The sequence below is a fragment of the Pelodiscus sinensis genome, chromosome 7 (assembly GCF_049634645.1).
Source record: "Pelodiscus sinensis isolate JC-2024 chromosome 7, ASM4963464v1, whole genome shotgun sequence".
Classification (NCBI taxonomy): domain Eukaryota; kingdom Metazoa; phylum Chordata; order Testudines; family Trionychidae; genus Pelodiscus; species Pelodiscus sinensis.
This window is the reverse complement of record NC_134717.1, coordinates 65,207,369-65,230,843: the sequence shown is the minus strand read 5'-3', so window position 1 is coordinate 65,230,843 and position 23,475 is coordinate 65,207,369. Positions and strand designations below refer to the sequence as shown.

The window sequence follows — 23,475 nt, the reverse complement described above, 5'->3', positions numbered from 1 at the left end:
TTTGGGACTTGCTGTATCAAGAGGATACATCACCCAGTGAGTTCCATATCACCAAGGGGAGAGCTCCCAATCCATTTTAAATCCTTTTTTGTATTGGTGCTGCATGAATTCACATAATACTTAGTAATGGTTCTACACAGACTAAGAGCAAATGTTTTCCCTTATTTGGTGGATTGGCCCATCAAGAAGGATATCATTTTGGTAGGATGAGAATCAGTCTCTCCCAGCACTGGAGTCACCAGGATTTAGACCCAACATCTAGGCTCATTTCTCAGACAACCGAAGATGATACAACCAGGTGCTCATCTAAAAAGGATGTACCGGAGGCTGAGACGTGGCGCTTTGGATTTGCCACTCAGAAGCTTTCAGCACAGACCATGCTGAATACATTGAGCAGCAGGTCCACATGGGGTGTATGTTACTCCTTGCACTCCAGCACAAGGCAACAACTGTGGGCCTTGAAGGCTCAAGGTTTGCAAGCCTCACGTTTCCTGCTTTGCATCTGAATGACGGACAAACTGCAGTACTGTACCTGTTGGAGTGGAAGTTCAAGAACAGTCTGTAATTGGGAGTCTCCCAGATTGATCCAGTCCAAATGGAGTATCTTTGAATGCATGCTGTCTCGGATGGGGAGTTCACATGGCATAGCTCTGCACCTTTCAGGGTACGTGATGGCTCCAAGAACAAAATCAACATCAAACTCTGCAGACAAGAGTACTCTTAACTGTCCAGACCATCATGTATGTGGTAACCCAAATGGTTCTCTGATCCTGTCACATTTTCTAATACAAATATGGAAGCAAATATGACTCACTTATTCCTTCTGTAGCTGGATATTGGGATTGAACATTACCCTTAAAGCCATTACTAGTTGGCCCTTATAAGCCAGAAGGGATAATGTGGTTGCAAACAAGCTAAGTTACTCATTAGTATATCCTGGATCAGGGGCTGCTCAAGTAGTAAATAATTTTGTCACCACTTCTACACACACACAATTACTGGTGTTCTGCAGGCATCACAAAAAACGTTTGTCTACGCCTTCCTGGTCTGTTAGGAAGGGATGTTGCATATCTGATTATCGCTGGCAGTACATACTTGACTATGGTCAGAAGAAAGGTATTGATCCTGATAACTGGTCAAGGAAGTCTTGACCAAGTAAAACTGCTGCTGGTAGCTGATCCCATTGCACTCAGAAGTTTTCCATGTCTGAGCACATGGAATCCTGGCACTTTCCTGTATCTAAACCTGGGTATGTTTTCCAATCAGCATGTTTGCTAGTGAGTTAGTTGGATGTTGGTCTCGGAGGTTCCTTACTGCCTGGAAGTAGTCTAGCAGATGGGCATACAGTGCAAGTGGAAAACATTTGTGGCCTGTTAAAACAAGTCCCACATGGATCACTTTTCATATTCATGGACTCCGTTCTTCATATAGCAGGATTACAGACTTCTTTCCAAATAGCACCTTTGCCAGTTTTGCTTTTGCAATAATGTTCTAGGTAAATAATTTTCTTTCAATTTCCTGCTATCTGGAACAGTGTGGGACTTAGTGCATAAACATTTTAATCTCTCTGTGTGGTTCTGACTGTGTTGATGAAGTTTCTTCCAAATGCTTGAGGACTGAGGTTTCTCTCAGAAGATGTCGCCCCTTGGTGGCAGTAACTTCAGCTTACACCTGTGGTGGGCAAATACCTGCCCAGTCCACTAGGGTTAGCTCCTAGCAGGCTGCCATTGCTATACTCACCGGTGCCTCTTCAGGTGCCAGCAATTGCAGCTCCTGTTGGCTGCGGATCGCTTTCTGCCGCTCTCATTGGCTGGGAACGGCAGTCTGTTCCAATGGGAGCTGCAAATGCCAGTACCCGGGGAGGTGCAAGTAAATATAGCGGCAGCGGCCTGCTAGGCACTAACTCTGCTGAACTGCCGTTTTATTGCCCACCCCAGCTTAGTGTGAGGAAGCTGCATATCCTATGAAATTCAAGGGTAAAGTCTTTTCAGAAATTGTTGCATTCCCTTTTAATCAATTAGTCTTATCCTGTTAACATTTTTAACATGCTCTTATGTCCATCTTAAAGTGGGCTTTTTCTTCATAAGTGTTGTTAAATTGTGATTTCAGTTACCATGCTGGCACACATTTGGTCTAAGGGATGTTGGCTTTTGCAGCTAACCTGTGGTCAGATTTCATCAAGGAGATTTGTAGGGCTGACGTAGCATTCGCTGTGCAGCCCTTCAGAAACCAAGTATGGAACATTATTAGAGAATCTGTATTTGGTGTCAGGAAACCTACTCATTGTCACTGTGGTTCTCGAGATATTTTGGAGATTGAACACCACCCAACTCTCTTCATACTTGAGGGGATTGGTAACACTACTTAGGTTAGTTTTTTCCATATTCACCTTTCACCTCAGAGTAAGTGCAATTGCATGCATTACGGATTGATGCTTTGGCCTCATTACAGGCAGCTAAAATGGCCCCTCTTGGAGCTAGCAGCCAAGAACTTTTAAGATATGGGAGTTCCCCAGAAGTATTACACACAAGGCACAAATCCAACCATGGTGATCTATCACAGCTGTATTTCTGCAAATAACTATTGTTCCAGATACATTATGAGTAAAAATATATCGGTCCTGTCCATAATTTGCAGAGAAATGGTCAGGTGGAATTAGAATGTCAAGTTTATCTTCACTGAGCTCATTTGAAGCTACTGGATGATTCTCTCTTCACAAGAATAATCTTCAATCTTCATAGTTTTGCACTGTATAAAAACAGTCATTCTGAAAAGTGCTAAACTCTTAATAACCCCAGGGAATAATGTGAGAAGCATCTGGCAATATTCATGTTTGTTGCCTCATGTAATCGGGGAGTTGTAATTCCATACCAAAACTATGTTAATTATGCATTCAGTTTGAACAGTTAAGAATCCAAAGGTTAATCCAAAGAAATATCAAAGGTAAGATTTCACGTATTTGACATTAACTCTGCCTCCTTGCCCATGTAGCATCATTTGAAAAAGTGTGGAAGAAACATATCCAGAGGAGGAGCTGCAGCCTCCAAGACTTTGCTGGTGTACACAAATTGTACAGAGCATTTTAAAAGCCATAATCTGTAATTATTTGGTTCCTAAACCGTCTGAACACCCCTTTCCTTGCATTGTAGCTGTTTCTCAAAAAGGACTCTTCTCTTGTCACGTCCAGGATCTTTGCTGCTGCAGAAGCCCTGGCCTGGCAGAGAGCCAAGGCTTTAGCACAGGATAATGCTTGTTCTTGTGTAGCTTTGGAACTCTCTCACCAGGGCACTTTCCGCAGCCACTTAGCTGCTAAAGTACATCAGGTTATAGCCAGGAGAAACCGGTCAGCCCCATGGGCACTGATAGACACGGAATGGGAATGGTCCTGTGGGTCATTGAGTTCTCAGTCCCTACATACCTTGCAAAGCTCATTAGTTGATAACGTGTGCACAGTGTGTCATTCTTTAGTTTTTCATTTAATGAACTTAGCAAAAACAAACTAAATACAATGAACACTGACATTCAAATGCTAGTACTTCTGTCAGAACAAAACCATGTTTCTCTTAGGAAAAGGCATGCATCTGTCTTCAGCTATGGCTACTACTATGCCAAATTTCAGCTTCAGACCTCAGCTATTTTGGCTGGAGAGCTATTGTTTAAAAAAAGAAGACAAGAATTTTTCCATAATGCAACAAAATGAATTTCTCTCTACATTCTCACTCTCAGCCAAGCAAATCTTGCTTCCCTGAGCTGTTTGTCTTCTGCCCAAAGATGGTGATTTCTAACATGGAAAGTGTGAGTCCAAAAGATAAAAGTTTCAGAGAGTTGTAAATAATTTTAAGGGGACAGTTACAATGGGAGTTATAAAACCTTAGCTGTAGCAATCCTTGACTGGTACCACTATAAAAAAAAGGTCTTAATAAGTTTCATTGATATAATGCACTGGACTAGAGGTAATATACATATCTTTTTTTAATTGGTTTATTATTGCTGTGAGGAAATTAAACACATTTGAAATAAATATTTCATTGAGCAACAGAGATTTACTACCAGTGAATGAGTTGGCCTTTGGATGTGTTGTTGGTTATTGTTTTTATGAAGTTAGAAAGAAAACTCACATTATGCAGGGTTTTAAGTGGAAAACAGAGCTAAATTTTAAATTCTTAACTGTGGGGGTAGTTCTACTCAGACTACACAAAAATACAGAGCCCTAGTTGTGTTTGAAGGGTACATGTCCTTATTCAAATGGTTACTGTATGTATTCAATAGCTTACACAGAAGTGGTTTATTTAGCAAGTTATATTTTTGTCTTTCCAAAGAAAGCAGCTAAAATGAAATGTTTTGCTGATTTTGACATTGTTTTCCAATGATCCTGTATAGAAGTTAAGCACTAGCACTATGAAAGGGTGGTAATAGAACAGAATTTGTGCATGTGCGTGTGTCATACGCTTAGTACGTGTCTCATGTTCTGTGCATAAGAAATGCCAAATGGAGAACATGGAAAGACTTCATGTTCCCCTTTATTGGGTCATTCCTACATTACATGCCTGTCATCGTTATTTTAATCACAGACACATCGTCTGCATCAGAAGATGAGGGCTCGTTACGTCGGCAAGGGAGGATCACCTCCACTCCGTTCCAGAGCCATTCCAACGTAGAGCCCTGGCTTAACCGGGTTATGCAGGGCTCCTCCACCTCATCCTCTGCATCTTCCACCTCATCCCATCCAGGAGGGAAACCTGCTGCTGCTTCCAATACTGCTACTGCCTCCGCTGCTGCCACTGTGCTTGCAGATCTCATGGCGCACGCTCAGCTAGGTTAGTGCCTGTTTGTAGCTACAAAGAGTAAATAAATTGATAAAAAAAAATCTGAAAAATACAAGTGTGGTTAAACATGGAAGACGGATTATTTTACTAATCAGTATCCCTAAGTAAAGTGTAGGAGCCACAGACCAGGTATTGTGATCCAGGATTATTTTCCACCATAAATAGAAATAGATACTTACAAATGCCAAGCAACCATTCCCTTGTTAAAACATGAGTCTCTTGGTAAATCAAATCAAAGGTACCTTTCTAGTACATAAGAAACACAATTTCAAAATGAGATAACAAATGTTCAGGACAAGCCTTCTGACATCCACTTGTCTATCTCCAGTAACTTCCGGCTCTGGTATTCAGAGGTAATTCAGTGGAAGAATCTCTAAGAAGATGAGATCTGTTGGACTGCTATAAAAGATTTACATGGAGAAGGTGCTGAGAGATGTTTGTAAACGTTTGGATTAATATAGGATGTGCACAAAGCATCTGGGTTTAGGTTTATTGTCTAGAGGAGAGTTGTGTGACAAGTTCAGAAAGATGCTCCATACTGGAATGGAAGTGAATGTTGAACAAAACGTATTTGTAAGCGACGGTCAGCAATTGTCCTGCCTCATTCTCCTTACCATCGAGGGGCTAAAGCTCAGGGTTTCCAGGGAGCTGGACCCATTATAGATGGTTCTTACAGAGTATTGGTCCTCTGCAGTTGGGACACTCAGTGGTACAAAGAATAAACCCCTCCTTTGCTCTCCAGAATTAAAATGTAAGGCAGAGGTTCTCCAACTTCAACAACCTGCTGATCCCCATTTTGAATTAAAAATATCCATGGCAACCCAAGCACCTCTCCCTGTTCAGCCCTAGGGGTCACTCCTGCTCCACCCCTCTCCCCAGCACCCCCTGCCCCATTTATTCCTGCTCCACTCCTCCTCAGACCCCTCCCCAAAGCATGCCTATCCCCATTCCTCCCCTTTCCTCCCAGCTCTTCTGCATGCAGGAGGGGGAATGGGCTCACAGACCTCTGGCTGAGACCCTGCTGTAAGGGATTATTTCATCGAGGTGTTGAAGATTGATGCTCTGTGTGTGTTTAATAATGGTCTAATGGTAATGTAAGATTACAAGACCCTTTTGGTAGTGGGGAACAGTAAATTTTCAGTACAGCTACCAATTTTTTTGAAGAAGTTTAAAAATACAGCCTAAAATGGGGGGTTATTTTGAATTAACCTCTGTTCCATATTCTGAAGTTCTTATCTCATGCGTACACAGATGGTTCTGTCATTAAAGACAATGAGAATTCTGGCCTAAGACCTTGGGACTTTCCCACTTTACTTGTCTGGTTTTTTTACATCGGTCTGTTGCCTATCTGTATTATATACAGATATTTGCACTTCAGTACTTCAGAGGTTCTGTTCTTGAGGTACTTCAGTAGATTTACAAAGTGAATATGCAGACCCTCTCTTGGACACGTAACTGAAGAGAATGTTGTTAATATAGTCATAAAATATTCACTTAATTCCACCATGCCAACTAGCATCCTCAGACTTTGCCCGGTGTATGATGTATGCATTCTGCTATCTGCTTGGTGTATCCTCTAGACCAGTGTTTCTTAAACTGTGTTCCACAGCACACCGGTGTGCCACGAGGCAGTTGGAGGTGTCCCACGGAGAACAGAGTTCAAAATAACTGCCCTTAAAGGGGCAGGCGACTTTTTCTTTTTGTCGCAACAAAAAATCCTTGGTGTTCCTCATTTTAAAAAAATTGTTTGGTGTTCCTCGATCTTAAAGTTTAAGAAACACTGCTCTAGATCTAATCACTTCAGTGTCTGTGTGGGAAATACAGCAATGTAGCAATTCATTTCTACAAACCCAGCCAGCCTGCTAAATCTGGTTGTCTGTGGTATGATTGCCACTGGCTCTGATACATGGGCTGTGTTCCTGTCTCCTTGCCATCAGGAAGGAAGCAGCCATTCAGCTGGAAAGGATTTGTCCCCAGCGCCTCCTCCCCATCTGAACTCCTTGCTAACCTGCTTCCCACTTGCTTCCTATGTTAGCTGAGCTTTTTTGCTGCCGCCTGTTGTCAGACTGAGAGAAGCTGCCAGTCCATAGATTCATACACAGGCTCCAGCTAGGCACCTCCACCTTCTCTTGTGACCATGAACTACCCCAGTTGTCCACAGCACCACATGCCCTTGGACTCTCACAGGCAGTTCCTGGTAGGAACAAGAGTTGTCCTGCTACTTGTCAAGTCTCATTCCCCCCAGATGGGTTGTTTTCTCCAGCTTACTAATACAGCAGGGAATCATAGAATCATAGAAAAATAGGACTGGAAGGGACCTCGAGAGGTCATCGAGTCCAGCCCCCCGCCCTCAAGGCAGGACCACGCTCCGTCTACACCATCCCTGACAGATGTCTATCTAACCTGTTCTTAAATATCTCCAGAGAGGGAGATTCCACCACCTCCCTTGGCAATTTATTCCAATGGAAGCCCAGATAAAGATATGGGAGTTTCACCCACTCTCAGGAAACTACTATTGGGGTGGGGAGTGTGTCCCTCATCTCTCTAGTTCCCTCCTCTGTTTTATATAGGGTACTGCTCTGCACTTTGGAAATTCATAGGAAAGAAATCTGGCCTTAACTTTTTGCAAGAGGATTTGTTTCCGTGTTGAAAAGCTAGTGTTTTAGGAAGCTGTAGAGGCTGGAGTGTTCTCTCTGGTCACAGACAGCAGCTGTGCACAGCAGCTCTCCCTGCCTGCTGTTCTTTAACCTGACTTAGGGAGCTTCAGTTCTGTGGCTCAGTACCGTACGAGGCAGCTCCTTTGCTAATGCTGTGTTTTGAGAGTGATTTTAATTGTATGAAAGTATGTCCATTAGTAATCCGTCTGAACAATTCATTACAAATAATCCCACAATCAGTTGTAAGTTTCTGACCATTTTTCTCTTCCCACTTGGGATGGCTTGAACTAATGAACTGGAAAAAATGTTTTGCTTCATATCCCTGGAGTATGCCTTATTCCCAATAGCTTTATAAAAGGGAGGGTCTGAAGTTAGTGTCAGCCATTATTGCTGCTCATAACTTCATCCTGTCGAAGACAATGTGAGGTCTTTGGACTCCAGTGAGAGTAAGTAGAGTAGAAAATTCTTATTGGAGCTTTTGAGTGTATTCTGTGTTTTTATGGGGCTGTCAGTGCCACTAATCACTCTGAGAAGGATATTAGCCATCTAACCTTGGAAGGATTAGAATAATTGTATGAGTGTTTTGTGGAAGGAATATTAACGTAAAGACTACGGATGTTAAATAGCGAGTAATTTACTAGTCAAGTAGTCAATGGGCACTTGCACCTTTCTCCTTTGAAATGTACAAGAGCACCCAGTGGGCTCGTGTATATTTCAAAGGAGGAATGCGGAACTCCGCCTGTAGCCCAGGGCCAGCGGGAAGTCCCGCTGACTCCGGGCTGCACACAGCGTGCCAGCTTTGAAATGCACAAGAATCTCCAGTGGGGGCTCTTGTGCATTTCAAAGCAGAAGCACCCACATGGAGCCTGGGGCCAGCAGGAGACTGAGTCCGCCCCTCCCCCCCCAACCTGGGCTCCATTGGGTGCTACTGCTTTGAAATGCCACATGGAGCCCGGGGTCAACTGACCCCGGGCTCCACGTGGCATTCCGCGGAACCTCCAGCTCCCACGGCGTTTCAAAGTGGGAGCACCGCACGGAGCCCTGGTACCCACTCTTCGCCTTCCCCCTTTGCTGCCTCTATCTGATAGAGGTGGAGTAGAGGGGTGGGAATCGGCTAGTCTTTAACATCCTTAGTAAAGACTAGTATGTTCACAGGATTATAAATTATAGGAGTGACTTTATAGAAGCACCTTGGAGTATAAAATGTGTGGGTATTGTTGAAGTATTCTATAGTTAGGTACAACAATAGTGCAACATTCAGGTCTGCTTGAATATTAATTTTCTAGAGAGGAGCACTCAGAATACTTAATGTTCTGAATTGTACACTAAATTAAGACAGCTAGTGAAAGGCACAAAGAAGAGCACTAGATTTGAAATACGGACAGAAGAACATGAGCTGCAATGTCAGGGTGAGTGATGGGCACAGCACTTAGTCCTTTAGAAATCACCCCCCCTCCCCCATTGTATGCGTTGCTATTCTGCAGACAAGCCTTGAGGAGCTGAGTTGAGAAGAGTCAGGTACTATCTGGATTTTGTGTGACTTGCCATTCCAGCTGGATTCCTGGTTTTTTTTTACTATTTTGTTTTTCTGGTTCTGGTTAAATTTCAGTGGCTTTTTAATTATGTAAAAGGCATATTTGACTGGGTACCTGATGACAAAACAGTGAAAATCTTGAGACAGCTAAATCTGTAGGTCTAAATTGGCTTCCTGCTTTGGTTCCTAATTTGAGAGTCCTCATATATTTTTCTCCCAGTTGCCTTTCCCAGCTCAGGACATATAAAATAAAGGTAGAGGTATTCTTCTGACTTTTTATTGACAAAGCCACATGGTGGATGTGACTTTTGTGAGATCATTTTTGGTGGTGAAGTCAGATTGTGAGCTGTACAAGATACACTTGGGTCTTGACCCTGTACTTTTAACAGATCGTGAGTTTTGTTGATTACTGTGTAGTAAGAGGTTCATATGTACATTTGAATCCGTTTTTCCTTCTTGCGGTCACCTTGTGTGTTTCATTGTCAGTGTTTTAGTGCTTTATTAAAGCAAATAATGTTCTAATTTTAATAAAATAACCAAAACTGGGCACAAGAAGACATTCCAGTGACATTTTGGATATATGCCAAAAACTTAACCTTCTATCATAGAATCGTTGAAGATTAGGTTTTAAAGAGACCTCAAGAGGTCATCTAGTCCAACCCCCTGCTCAAAGCAGGATCAACCCCAACTAAATCATCCCAGCTTAGGGATTTGTCAAGCCGGGACTTAAACACTTTCCCTGATCTGCTGGCAGTGCTCCTATTAATGCAACCCAATATGCTATTTAGGCTTCTTGACAACCAGGACTCACTGTTGACTCATATCCAGTGTCTCGTCCACTCTAATTCCCAGGTCCTTTTTCAGCAGAACTGGCACTTAGCCGGTCGGTCCCCAGCCTGTAGCAGTGCTTAGGATTCTTCTGTCCCAAGTGCAGGACTCTGCATTTGTCCTTGTTTAATCTCATCAGATTGCTTTTGGCCCAATCCTCCAATTTGTCTAGGTCACCTTCCAGCATATCTATCTCTCCACCCCCAGCTTAGTGTCATCCATGAACTTGCTGACAGTGCAGTCCATCCCATCGTTCAAGCATTAATGAAAATGTTGACTAAAACTCACTCCAGGGCCTGGGGCACTCCACTTGATACCAACTGCCAACTACACATTGATCTGTTGATCATGATCTGTTGAACTCAACAATCTAGCCAGCTTTCTGTCCACCATATAGTCCATTCATGTAATCCGTACTTCTGTAACTGGTTAGCAATGATGCTGTGAATACTTGCAAATGGTTTGAAAAATCACATTTCCTACTGTTACCACATGTTGTTATCCATTCCAGTTTAGGCTGGCTTGAGAGAATGACTGACCTAAAAGTAATATTTAGAGTTTGCAATCTCACTTTAGTACCTGGTAGACAACTCATAATACAGTAGACACTCAGCAGCCGTTTCATATTGGTGCCCTTTTGCTCTGTTGCTCCTAAGCAGCTGTGACTGTTATGGAGAGTGTCATCAATTCACAGCAGGGAAAGTGTTTTCAAGGGGAAATGTTCCCATAGGCAGCAATTGCTTTTGCAAGCTGTTGCTGTGAACAAGTATCTGCTTACAAATACTACCTTCACAAGTGGCCCCTTTGGAAATATTCTCAATATATATCAAGGCTTTGAATAGGCATGAGAACAGAGCTTATTTGTGTGTCGGGTCTCCCCCCCCACCTCCTCCCCAGTGATTCCTCTCGAACTGAATTGCGTCCTACTGATCTGGCCATGTAGAAAAGTTTGCACTTCAGATCTTTAGACTTCATTTGCTCTGTAATTCCACTTTTCATTGCTGTTTGTTTACTTCTACAGAGGGGCCCCTTGAGTATCACTCCCAAAGATGCAGTATCTGTTGCAATATTTTACTTATTTTTTTAACTTACTCTCTGGCTTAGGAAGGGGGTTCTGCAGAGAAAAAGCTGGGGAAGAGTAAGTGTTCAGTGAGGGGCAACTTTGTAAATTAATAACTAAGACATTTGATGTGCCTTCTCTGTCTGTTCTGTATCCTCACAGATAACCACTCTGCTCCCCCTGATGTAACTACAGGTCTTGTAGAACACTTGCATCACGAGCGACCACAAGTAGCATCAGTACGAGGAATACCCAGGGGCTACAACAGCAGCATACTAGAAACTGCAGATGGTGAATATGTAAAAATGATTCCACTGTCCCAACACTCGAATTTCCTGCTGCGTCACTGACTAGACAGAGGGTCCAGATAGTGTTTGCCATGGTACCTGACTTGCATGTGCATTGTACCATAGGCTGTTGCGTTGCTGGTTATTCACTGCCAGCACTGGTTATAGCTTTGCAGTCATTCTCATCAGTAATATGTGGATAATTTCTTTGCTGGAAGTATGCTCTCATTCAGAGGCAGAGAGTTGCATAGTTCAGTGTGGGGATGTAATAGTGTAGCCAATTAACCAATAAGTAAAAGCTTATCTGTTAATGCTACAGACTACATGCATTCCTCCCTTGGCCAGTAAATTTTTTAGCATCCCGGCTCAGTCCTGGCTTGCACCCGGTCCAGGACCTACCCCTGCTGTGACTCTGCATTTAAAGTGTATTAGGAGACAAGCGGGCAGTCAGACTAGCTCAGTTCCAGCTCTCACCAGGTCTGGGAGCTCAGGGTCTGCTGCCATTCCGCACTGCTGCCTCTATATCAGCAGAACACTTCAGAAGCAGCTGGTTTTTAAACTGGCTCCCCTCACAGACCAGCTCCTGCCTGTCACCCGACACTGGTGCCTCTGATACAGAGGCAGCAGCATGGAGTGGCAGGGGGCTCCTCAGGAGTGCGGCCGGAGTGCACTGGCTGCTGGCCCCGCCCCTGGGACCATAGAATACTCAACTAACCAATAAGAATTCATGAGGTTAATCGACTATTTAATTAACCGATATGTAGCATTCCTAGTTCAGTGTCTGTATGGCAGGAATGGAACCTTAAGGATCAGAAAGACAGGCTAGCAACTGTTCTTATAGAAGATTCAAACAGTAAGTGAAGCTCACTGGCATGATGTTTTGTAAATCATATGCCTTCTAATGTTCTGTTTTACCCGTGCCTGTATTTTGGGAGACCGTGTGTTCTGTCTTTGGAAGCTCAATCTCTTTTCCCATTCCTGAGCTTCAATAACACTGACAGGGAAAGCCAGAACTTCGTTCAAAAGTGCTATGTGTCTAGGAAGTGGTTAAAAGATACACATTCCCTCACTGCATGTCTTTTCTTGGCACCTGATCCTTTGCTCTCTCAGCACAAGGTGTATTATTATCCTCAGATTGGGTCTACTGTATTATTTGATTAATTCCAGCATGTTGATAACTTTATCAGGGCAGATAGCGCTATGCATGGTGTATTTACTGACCTACTTCAGTCCTTTTGGCCTAGATTTTGAAGAGCTGAATGTTACCTACTAATCAGTCAGAGGATGGCTACTCTTAGTGATGTACCTCACTTCATTTCCCTTACTGGCTAATTATGCTGCCTCTGAACTGCTCAAACCACTGCAATAACATACTGAATAAGAGCTTGGAAGTCTGCCCCAGGTTTCCTATTTTTCAGTGAGGAATGTTACCACAGGACAACCGGAATGGCTTGTGTCCATCTTTACTGTAAACCTATATGGTGTTTTTCAAACAGTCATACAGCATTTTTTGTTTCAAAAACGTAATTTTATTTTGAATCTCAAACTTGGAAATATTTGCATTTTGAAGTTGAATAAATATAGCTATCACAAAACCCTTTCATCCTAGATGAAACAAACTGAGGAGACCCATTTGTTAATCCCCCACCATTACTCAGGTTTATTATCCAACTTTGTAAAGTCAGCCTTGTTTGCAACTAGATCAAAAGGCACATAGAGCAGGCAAATAGCAAGTAAATAGCATTGCTTTAAAGCATTCTTATTATTCATTTATCAGCATTATTGATAGTCTTTTTCCAAACAGGCAACAGTGTAAATGTACTCCTCCGTATGCAGGCAGATGTTATAAAAAAGGTGACAGATGTTTAGAGAGAACAGTGTAAGTCAGTCTTTGTTCTGCTTGTTCTTTATATTATGAATTTGACAGGTGTTCCAGTGAATAGTAGAGTTTCCTCAAAAATCCAACAGCTTCTAAACACCTTGAAAAGACCAAAACGCCCACCACTGAAAGAATTCTTTGTTGATGATTTTGAAGAACTACTAGAAGGTAAAAGCTTTGTAAGAATTGTTAACAAATATCTGCACAGTTTTCTGTTTGTCCCCATGAGCTGAATGAAAGGAGGGATTTCTGCTTCTTTATATAGTATTGTAAAACATTTTTCTCCAATGCTATTGGCTTATATCATGGCAAAGTTGGTGGTCTTTGACAGCTTATTGTTTACCTTTCTTGTTTTTTCCAAGTACAAAATAAGTTATGGTATGTCCAGTAGTTCAGATTGCCAGACCTTGTGCCCAGCACTAGTGCAGAATATCATAGATCTATTAATTATTTTAATTTTTGCTATTTGTACTGCTAGATATAACAAAAAAAAAACCATTGCTTTCATTTTTGCAGTTTTCATATATCATATTTTATACTTTTAATGGTAGTCCCTCCATTTGTGACCATTGTAATTAAACTCGCAAATAAAACACCAGAAAAAATTGTTTTGCACATGTTCAGAAATTTAACCTACAGTCACCCTTGAGCCTGAACTTTTCATTTGATGATTTTATTGAAAATATTCAGTAAGAGCAGAATTACAGTAACAGTGTGATGGGTAAAGAGATTCTGAATGTGTGCACAGTTTTCTGGTGTTTTTTATTTTAAAAATATTAGGAATGTCAAATGTTCCCTAACCCCAAGTTTTTTCATGATATTTTTTTGAATTGCATAGTAATTCATATCTAAGGGCTTGTCTATACTGTCACCTAAGTTGATGTAACTTGGATTGACCTCCCCGCCCCCTTACCCTCAAGTGAGGTGTGTTTCATTAACTGAAAGAAGTGCTGTTCGCACTGCTCTATGTGGATGGGAGATGCTCTCCCATTGACATAGCTTCTGCATTTCGCAGAAGGAGAGGAAAGGAAAGTGCTCTCCCATTGCCATAGCATATCTTGTGAAGACAAGCTACAGCAGCACAGTTGCATCAGTGCAGCTGTGCCAGTGTAGCACATTAGCATAGACTTGCCCTAACAAACAGAAGCAACTTATTTGTGTGGCTTTCGATGCACTAATATGCTCTGTCTCAATGTATTTTACAATCCTACCTATCCCCAAGTCCTCAAGCCTTTAGTATCAATTGTTTGGGAACCTGGGGCTCAAAAAATAAAATCCCGGTGATCATTGGGAGTGCTACCTCTCTACCAACTTATCCCAGATTGCTGCCAATCTTGCATGTATGTAAACAAGCAGAAGACGTGTCAGCAAAAGTGTCTTTTCCTACAACAGAGCTACCCAAGTTTTTTGTGAAATAGAAGATATATGGCATGTTAAAAATACCAGCTAAGGTAAACACTTTCTGACTGCTAGGAAGCCCGCAGATCCTTAAACAGCATCACTTTAAAGGTGAAATGAAGCCACCACCGCTGTGAGGGATGAAGAGGTGGGACTGGCTGATGGTCTCCAGAGATGTTAATAAGTATGGCGCGTGCATTTCAAGAGTAACATTTTGTATTTTTAATGTTTTTGTTCATTTAGTACAACAGCCTGACCCAAATCAGCCAAAGCCAGAGGGAGGTCAGATGACTGTACTTAAAGGTGAACCCTTAGGTGTGGTTACTAACTGGCCCCCATCACTCCTGGCTGCTTTGCAGCGCTGGGGGACCACCCAGCCAAAAACTCCATGTCTAACTGCATTGGATACAACCGGAAAAGCCATTTATACACTCACGTATGGCAAGTATTGACTTTCGTACCTTTATTAATAAAAATGGGAATAAAAATTGAGGGGAAGAAATTTGGGAATGAGCTGTTTGCTTCATTTAATATAAAACAGACTTTGTTGATCACAGTGCGGTGCACTCTCACTTTTGAGGCTCCCGTGTAGGTGTGGATTGTAGGTCCATTAAATGTTGACTGTAAAACAGAAGATTAAAATAGTATTTTGGAGGGGGACTGTACAATAGGGATCTGCACTTGTTCTTCAAGAAAGGGCTTTTTATCAGCAATAAGCATCATAATTCATTGAACTCCCTAGAAGAGCACACTGAAGGCAACTGTCCTTTGTGAGGTTTTGCTCTCTGTAGATCTCAAAGGGGCGGAGGACTAGAACAAAGTGCACTCACAGGTTCTGAAAAGTAGATACCCGTAGAGTGCATACAACTTAGTTGTATGATTACTTAGAAGAATTCAGAATACGTTAAAGGAAGCTTAATCATGGGATGGGAAACTTTGCTCTATCAGTGAACTAGAAGTATTCAATTTGTCATATGCTTTTTAGGAGATAGTTGGGTGGTTCTTCGAGTCCTTTTTCATGTCCATTCCATTCTAGGGAGGATGTGCCCATGTGCATGGCCATTTCTTCTTTAGCAGTGTCCATAATGTCAGCTGTGGTGCCCCCTCTAGAAAACATGAGGGAAGATTGAAAAAATTGGGTTTGTTTAATCTGAAGAAAACTGAAAGAGACACAAGTCTTCAAGTATGTAAAAGGTTGTTACAGAGACAAGAAGTAATAGGTTTCAACTGCAGCAAGAGAGATTTAGTTGGGTTAGGAAAAATTTCCTAATTGTCAGGGTAGCTAAGCACTGGAACAATGAACCTAGGCAAGTATTGTTAGTGCAGTTGTTAGCGGTGGCTTCAAAGAACAAGTTAGACAAACCCGTCAGGGATGGTTAGATAATACCAGAAGACTAGATAGACTATATGACCTGTTGAAGTCTCTCATTCCCTATGTTTCTATGATTTCTGTGATTGATTGAGAGGTTACCATCAAAACGTCATTTTGAGAAATTGCCTTTTTTATGCCTCATCAGCGGAGACGAAAGCTGACAGTCTGCTGCTGTATATTTTAGTATTCCAGAGAGAGGTTTTGGGGCTAATATAGTTGTTAAATCATAATTTGCTGAAAGGCAATTCTCTTAGGTGATGGAAGCCATACACTGTGCCCTTCTTAGCTCAATGAATTAATTACTCAGTAGCTTTTCATGCATAATGGTGTTCTCACAATATGGATGTGCAGTAACTCTCTGGTGGGTAATTCAAGAACGTTGAGACACCTTAAAGGTGCCTAATTTTCAGAAAGAGGATTGGCATTTGTGTTCTAAAAATCAGGTCCGTTCTTGGTGTCCCCACTTGCACTCCCACAATCACTAGTCAGTGTTTAAAAAAAAATCAACAGGTTACACTTTAATCTTAAAGTTTTGTGGTGCATAGTTTTTTTGTTGGTTGGTTGGTTTCTTTTTATCTGTGATCTACTTGTAGGCAAACTGTGGAGCCGAAGCTTGAAGTTAGCATATACGCTTCTTAACAAACTAACCAGTAAGAATGAACCACTCCTCAAACCTGGAGACAGGGTAGGTTACTGCCACTGCTGCTTTGGAATAAAACTGGAATAATGTTTACATCTGGACTATAAAAGGAGCTGTGTGTTTGGGGACTAAAGCGCTATAAGGAATTTTGTCTACATTATTTTATTGATATGCTGCCCAAATTTTGCAGGGTGCTGTACTATTGAGTAACAAGACAGGTCCCTATAACAAAGAGCTTGCAATCTAAACAGAGAGCACGGGCTGCTATTACCACGTGGGAGGGTGGCATAGCTGGAGTGGGCAGGTGGGGTTGTTGCTCAAGGCTCAGAGGTTGAAGGAGCTTGCTAGTCCTGCACTTTCCCTCTGCCTTCCAGCGTGCTGCTACCTGCCAGTCTCTGCTTCCTGTGGATGATGGGCTGCTGCTCCCACCTGGTGTCTAGGGAACCCCTCAGGGAGCTTCATGCTCCATGGCAGCTCCCTTCTGTGTCTTGGGGGATGGTAGGGAACCTGCTTGGTCCAACCAGCTCTCTACAGTCCAGCCGTACTGGTGTTTCTCACTGGCTCTGCCTCCTGCCTGAGGCTTGTAGACGAAAGGCAGGTCTTCAGGAGAAACCTGAATGAGAGTGAGAGATTAGTTTGCTGTTCCCTTTCTTGCCCCAGAATTCATGAGACACCACATACATAACACACAGCTGAGCACTGAACAACACTATTGAAATGGTGGGTATTGTGACAGGGCTTTGGAGCCCTGCCTTGGGAATCCTCCTAGGTATGTTATTAAAGGAAGTGATTAGGTCATATTAAAAAGTGTATTCTGGATTATATGCTTCCAATGTGCGGGGGTATCTTGGTAATTCAGACCTGGCACTGGTGTGGCTAACTCTGTTAGACAGATACGGTACATGCTGGTGCTTCAGTCCCCTACCGTACCATTTTTCTCAGTTGCTCAACCCCTTTAATGGTAGACTTTATATTCGACCCCATTGTACATGGGGCGTTGAATTCTTAGCGCAGACAAAAAGTCAAGTCCTGAAGTGACGGGTCTTGATACTAGCCATGCAAAATCCATGTACATGATGAGGTCATGTTTATTATCCCAAACATCACTATGATGTTTAATAGGCTAATAAATGTAGGGCAATTTTTCCCTAAAGTAAGCTGCTGTCTCATTCCATTTTATATATTATTCTTTTCCCTTCAGTAAACAGCATCCATAATGGATCACAGTAAGCAACAGGCCAATGTCTCTTGCACTTTTCAGATTTGTACTGTGTACATTGGTAAGATAGTAAAGATGGTGAACAAAATTATGGATGAGTTGGGCAGTCAGAAATGGCTTTGTCTGAAAAATAGCCTTGTAGCATCAGTGTATTGGTAAAAGCAATATTCTATTTACAATTTCTGGGGGAGGAAATCTGATTTAAGGGACCTTCTCCTTGAGGGTTTTGTGTAAACTTTTGTTATATCTTTTAAAACAAAAGTGAACTGCTCTGTGGAATCCTTTGATTCAAGAAGATTGTTTTGATTATATAATTTATTCACAAGCAGGGAAATTGGTTAACTTCATCCAGTAAATTGCACCTATATACCTTCCTAAACAATAATAAAAGTGTGCACTGACACACTTATAATTGTTTAAATGTCTCATGTTGCAGTTATGATTCTGAACAGTATGTGGGAAATGTACTTTCAAAAAGACTCTCTAAAAGTCTTTTATTGGCTTTTTTCAATCTTGTTGTAGGTGGCTCTCGTATTTCCCAACAGTGATCCTGTGATGTTTATGGTAGCATTTTATGGGTGCCTCCTGGCAGAACTGATTCCTGTGCCAATAGAAGTACCACTAACAAGAAAGGTAACCCACCTGTCAGCCACATATTTAGTGAAATTAATCAGTTTTACAAGAAAATATAGGGGTTGCAGGGTGTTACTTGGAGATACAGATCACCACAACTGGGCAGAATACTAAGTGGGGGGGGGGAGGAGGTTGTTTGGGTTTTTTGCTAAGGGGATATGACTGGGTAGCCTTTATGGCTTCAGCCTCCTTTCTGTCTGGGACCCCATAACCTCTGTGCTCAAGTCTGTATAAAAAGCTGCACAATGGATCAGCTGACGTGAAGCTCTCCTTCTCTACAAATGCTAGATTGTAGTGCATGCTACTATGTTTGCTGAGCAGAGTTTAATACCTAAACCGGGAAAAGCTGTGAAGTGAATCACTGAATCGCCCCTGTAGGGGATACATGCGTGTAGAGGAGTTCCTGACTTTCACACTTCTTTTCATGTTGAATGTTACAGTGGCGATGTTAGTCAACACTATTAACTGACTCTCTAAAATATTTATTTAAACCTAACTAGCTTTAGAACTGAGCTTGATAAGTTTACGAAGAGGATGGTATGATGAGATTGCCTGCAATTGCATATGGCCCGGTTGCAAATATCTGTGACTGCCAGTTGCAAATATCTCCAATGGCCCATGATGGCACGCTAGATGGGGAGGGCTCTGAGTTACTACAGAGAATTGTTTCTCAACTGTCTACCTGATGGGTCTTGCCCACATGCTGAGGCTTTCTAAGTAATGGCTCTATTTGGGATCCGGAAGGAATTTCCTCACAGATTGGATAGGCAGTGAGCCAGCAGGGTTTTTTCCCTTCCTCTGTAGCATGGGGCACAGGTTACTTGCAGCTTTAATCTTGTGTAAATGGTAGATTCTCTGTATCTTGACATCTTTAAACCATGATTTGCAAACTTCAGTAACTCAGCAAGAAGTTTGGGTTTGTTACAGGAGATGGTGGGTGAGGTTCTGTGGTCTGCAATGTGCAGGAGTTCAGACAAAATGATTATGATGGTCTCTTCTGGCCTTAAAGTCTGTCGGGCTTTTTTTTAATTAACTCATTGTAAGAGTTTTACATATTGCGGAAACTTTATTTTAATCCAAGGCCTTTCCATATAGAAACAGTAGAAACTCTCTGGATTTTTCAGTTTAGTTCCCATTCCCGCTAATCATTTTCTCAAAAGAAATGTAGGTCTAAAACTACTTTTCCTTTTTCACTCTCAGTATACAAGTATGCAGCATATTTCTGTTGTATTGAAACGTTTTATGTTGTGTTATCAGTGTTAACCTTTTAGATTTTGGTCTGAAAGTGTTTTACCCCAAAGGTTTAATGATGCAAATTTCCTCATCGGAGCTATAAGGCCAATGAGGTCAGTTAATATCAAAGATATTACTTGTCCAGATGAATATGTCTGCTCAAAACTATGAGAAATAGAAGCTTCCATATTAGTGTTGACATGGTCCTTGTATAGCAACTTGTATATCCAATTTAATAGGGTAGTTTAGCATTGGCCTACTTCTGTAAATGCATTTAATCTTACTCTTAGTTCCCTATACATTTAGGTGCTTTGCTAGGCTTACAGAAATTGCCCCTCTTCTGTGAGGAGAGGTGGTTGTGACTCCGTGTCCTATGAGCCATTGAAGAGTGTCATCAGTAATACGTTACAAGCTCAGTACTTTGTAAATATAACATGTTTAAATGTTACTTGTCATAACTTCACATACAGGCAGTCCCCGATTTACGTGGATCCGACTTACGTCGGATCCGCAGTTACGAACGCAGCTTTTCTCGCCCCAGAGGACACGGACTGCGGGACCTCATGATCCCGCCGCCCGTGTACTCCGGGGCGAGAAAAGCTGCTCTGCGTCTCCCTGGTCTGCAGACCAGGAAGACGCAGAGCAAAGCCGCGGAGGGGCTCGGGCAGCCCAGGCGCGCCTGGGCTGCCCCGGAGCCCCAGCCCCTCCGTGGCTTTGCAAAGCCGCCGGGGAAGCTGGCGGCGGGACAGCCCAGGCGCGCCTGGACTCTCCCGCTGCCCGCGTGCTCTGCCCCAGGCTTCCTGCAATCAGCCGCTGATCAGTTTCAGCAGCAGCTGACTTGGGGACGCCTGGGTTTCTTAAGTTGAATCTGTATGTAAGTCAGAACTTGCGTCCAGATTCAGCCGCGGTTGAAACTGATCAGTTTCAGCAGCGGCTGACGCCAGTTCCGACTTACATACAGATTCAACTTAAGAACAAACCTACAGTCCCTATCTTGTACGTAACCCGGGGACTGCCTGTACTGTGGATGAAAATAGGGCTGTTTGGAAAAAGGCATTTCTGGCTTTTATACAGGCTATATTTACAGCTTTGTGACAATAGACAGCCGCAGTCTATATACGTAGGTAGACAGGTTTTCCTGGATGTATTTTAAAATGAGAGAGGAATATCTTGTGGTGAAATACACATCTCCAAGTTAGGGATGTAAATGTTTAACCAGTTAACTGGCAAGTCTAACCTTTAATGGGCCCAGGCTGGTGCAGCCCTTGCCTGTGGTGGTTAAACAGTATGTTGTATTGGTTAAGCAATTAAACAGGATTTTACATCCCTAATCCAAAGTATTCACAACAGAGCAGTGCAACCAAATGAATCTGAATCACAGGAGATTAAGGATTCGGCTAGGCAGTCAGATACTCTGGTAGTGGGCACCAGGAAATGGATACATATAAAATGTCTGTGCCTACGTGAAGGCTAAGAAATGTGGTGTTTGCAAATGCACAATTATTCACGTTACTTCTTAATGTATGTTAAACATGGAAGAATTGCAGAAAACTGTACACTGGACTATTTGCATATTTACAAAAACTCCCTTATTTTTCTGTAGGATGCTGGCAGCCAACAGATTGGGTTTCTCTTGGGCAGTTGTGGTGTAACATTAGCTTTGACAACAGATGTTTGTCAAAAAGGCCTTCCGAAAGCTCAGACCGGAGAGGTAGTTACATTCAAAGGTACGTTTTTGTTATCTATTATTTTTCTGCTGGGCAAAGAACATAGGTATTGAATGCTACTGTACACTTACTGGTTTGATTCTGGTTATGCATTTCTAATTGTGCATATGAAGGAAGAACTACAGAGGAACCTTAAGACGGGCCACTTTTGTCAAAGATGCTCTTTGATCAAGCTGCTTGTGACTTTCATTCCACATTTCCCCCAGCACCATGATTCTGTCTCCTTTGCTTAGGTAGTTGTTGCTGTTCCAGGATACTGAAAATCAAAGCATTTATTTGAAAACGTTTTAACAATTTTCATCTCGTTTTTAATTTAAGGTTGGCCTCGTCTCGTTTGGTTTGTGATTGACGGAAAACATCTCGCAAAACCTGCCAAGGACTGGCATCCACAAGTACGGGATGCCAGTGCTGACATTGCTTATATTGAGGTAAACAAATAGTGTCGGCTTGGCAGGTAGTTGCGTATTAACTTTTCGGTATAGAGTAAAAATTTGTCCCAATCTCTGAACTCATCTTACAGTCAGTGTCTTTTTCTGTTCCTTCCCTGTGTATCTGACCTTACCTGGTGCTAGAAAGCATCTGAGACACAAGTTCCATCACTTACTCCCACTCCTGTACTGAACGTACCCGTCCTCTTGCACTACTTCTGTCCTTACTGAAAACATTTAGAATGTGTATGATTCTCTCATTATATGGTTAGATGTATCAGCTAGTTGTCATCTTATGGTTCGTTCCTTTGGGCACCATTTTCAAAAGTGCCCAAGTGATTTTTATTCTTACGATTAGACTTAGGTTCCTGAGTCACCTCAACAATTGAACTTTTTACGCTGAGTCTGTATCCTCAGTGAGTGTCTGTCACAGTAAGTTTTCAGTGCAAGGACCATGTCTCTTAATCTCTGTAATGTGTCATAAAAAGTCCTCGTGCTACAGAAATATACATTCATATTTCATTCCTGAAACCAAGTGCAGTCTCTTCTCTCCAATTTGTTTGCCTATAATTAGGGGCATCAGACTGTCACTAATATTGTGACCTTCTCTTACTCAGTCCCCGAGCTTAGACTTTTTGCTTTTGTTTTTATAGAAGCAGCCTCTCCATCCTGTTATGCACATCTTTGTTTGAGACTTTCAATCTGAGTTACCAATTACCATATTTTTCACTTTTACATTCCCATGCCACATACATGTCCTGTACATGTAATTAAAAAAGCACCCCTCAAAGTAACTATTGCTAGTTGGCAAACTTTAATTATTAAATTAACACTGTACATTTTCTCCTTTCAGTATAAGACCAGTAAAGAGGGCAGCACAATGGGCATTACTGTATCTCATGCTTCTATGCTGGCACACTGTCATGCATTGACCCAGGCATGTGGTTATTCAGAAGGTAAGATCTGTAAAAGTGATTTAAAAATGGTAGATACTGACGTTTACATTAAACAAAACATTCTGTATCTTACATTGGGAAAGCATTTTCAGTGCCCTCTCTCCAGGCTCGTGGTGGTTTTTTCATTACCAAAGGAAAATGCTGTTTAATTGCTTGTAATTTACAGGAAATATAAAGAAAATAAGGAGCCACTTGTACCCTTGTCCACAGCATGTATTAATCTCAGATCCTAATTGACCTGGCTCAGTTGTTTGCATCTGTCCCTCTCTTGCCATCTCATTGCATATCGTAGAGAAAAAAATAATTGTGTTATGGCCATATATTTAAGCGTTGGCAAGATATTTATTAAAATATAAATCACATTAAATAGAATTAAGATTTGATTTTTTTGGACAATCCAAGTACATCTTGCAACTATGAAAGGGTTAACAGCAACAGCTTCTGGTTATCAGGCTGAATGCTTCACTACACTGGAGGGATCTGTTTCCTTGTTGTAGTATTATATGGCCTGTTTTTTTTCTGTATGGCCAACTGTAGTGTGCTTCTATTGTGTGTGTGTAGCAAATCAGACCCTAGAAAAACAGCCAATAGTGGGGAGGGGTAAGGTGGTCATAGGAGGGTTTTTTGGCCAAGTTTCTAATTTTTTTATAAGTCTTTGGGCAAAATGATAAATGTGTCACCACATGAACTTGTAAAAATAAGTTTCTTTTCATGTAACACTTGAGTAAATTTGTTACCTGTAGCCATTATTATTGGCAATTAGTTTCCCTTCTCCTGAAAGTTTGCTTACTTACCTTT

The 23,475-nt window shown here is 41.9% G+C and overlaps 1 protein-coding gene and 1 long non-coding RNA gene across 8 annotated transcripts in view; one reads left to right on the top strand and one right to left on the bottom strand.

Annotated features, from left to right (window-relative positions):
* The window catches only part of DIP2A (disco interacting protein 2 homolog A), a 144,658-nt gene that overhangs the window by 66,079 nt on the left and 55,104 nt on the right, over positions 1 to 23,475 (top strand). For 5 of the 6 annotated variants that reach the window (XR_012905355.1, XM_075934131.1, XM_075934130.1 and 2 more), the window contains 9 exons: positions 4,572 to 4,817; positions 11,068 to 11,196; positions 13,120 to 13,239; positions 14,713 to 14,910; positions 16,435 to 16,526; positions 18,223 to 18,333; positions 21,170 to 21,293; positions 21,612 to 21,721; positions 22,575 to 22,677. Coding sequence is in view for 5 of the 6 variants with exons in the window: in XM_075934131.1 (XP_075790246.1) it covers positions 4,572 to 4,817; positions 11,068 to 11,196; positions 13,120 to 13,239; positions 14,713 to 14,910; positions 16,435 to 16,526; positions 18,223 to 18,333; positions 21,170 to 21,293; positions 21,612 to 21,721; positions 22,575 to 22,677 (1,233 nt within the window). In the remaining variant the exon portion in view is untranslated. The remainder of the gene's footprint in view (positions 1 to 4,571; positions 4,818 to 11,067; positions 11,197 to 13,119; positions 13,240 to 14,712; positions 14,911 to 16,434; positions 16,527 to 18,222; positions 18,334 to 21,169; positions 21,294 to 21,611; positions 21,722 to 22,574; positions 22,678 to 23,475) is intronic. The other variant, XM_075934132.1, reaches the window with a different exon arrangement.
* Positions 14,908 to 23,475, bottom strand: part of LOC142830246 (uncharacterized) — a 79,301-nt gene continuing 70,733 nt past the window's right edge. Inside the window, exons 7-9 of one of the 2 annotated variants that reach the window (XR_012905358.1) lie at positions 21,365 to 21,549; positions 16,753 to 17,094; positions 14,908 to 15,575 (exon numbers count right to left, since the gene is read on the bottom strand). This is a non-coding gene — a long non-coding RNA (uncharacterized LOC142830246). Of the gene's footprint in view, positions 15,576 to 16,521; positions 17,095 to 21,364; positions 21,550 to 23,475 lie in introns of those variants that run through there. The other variant, XR_012905357.1, reaches the window with a different exon arrangement.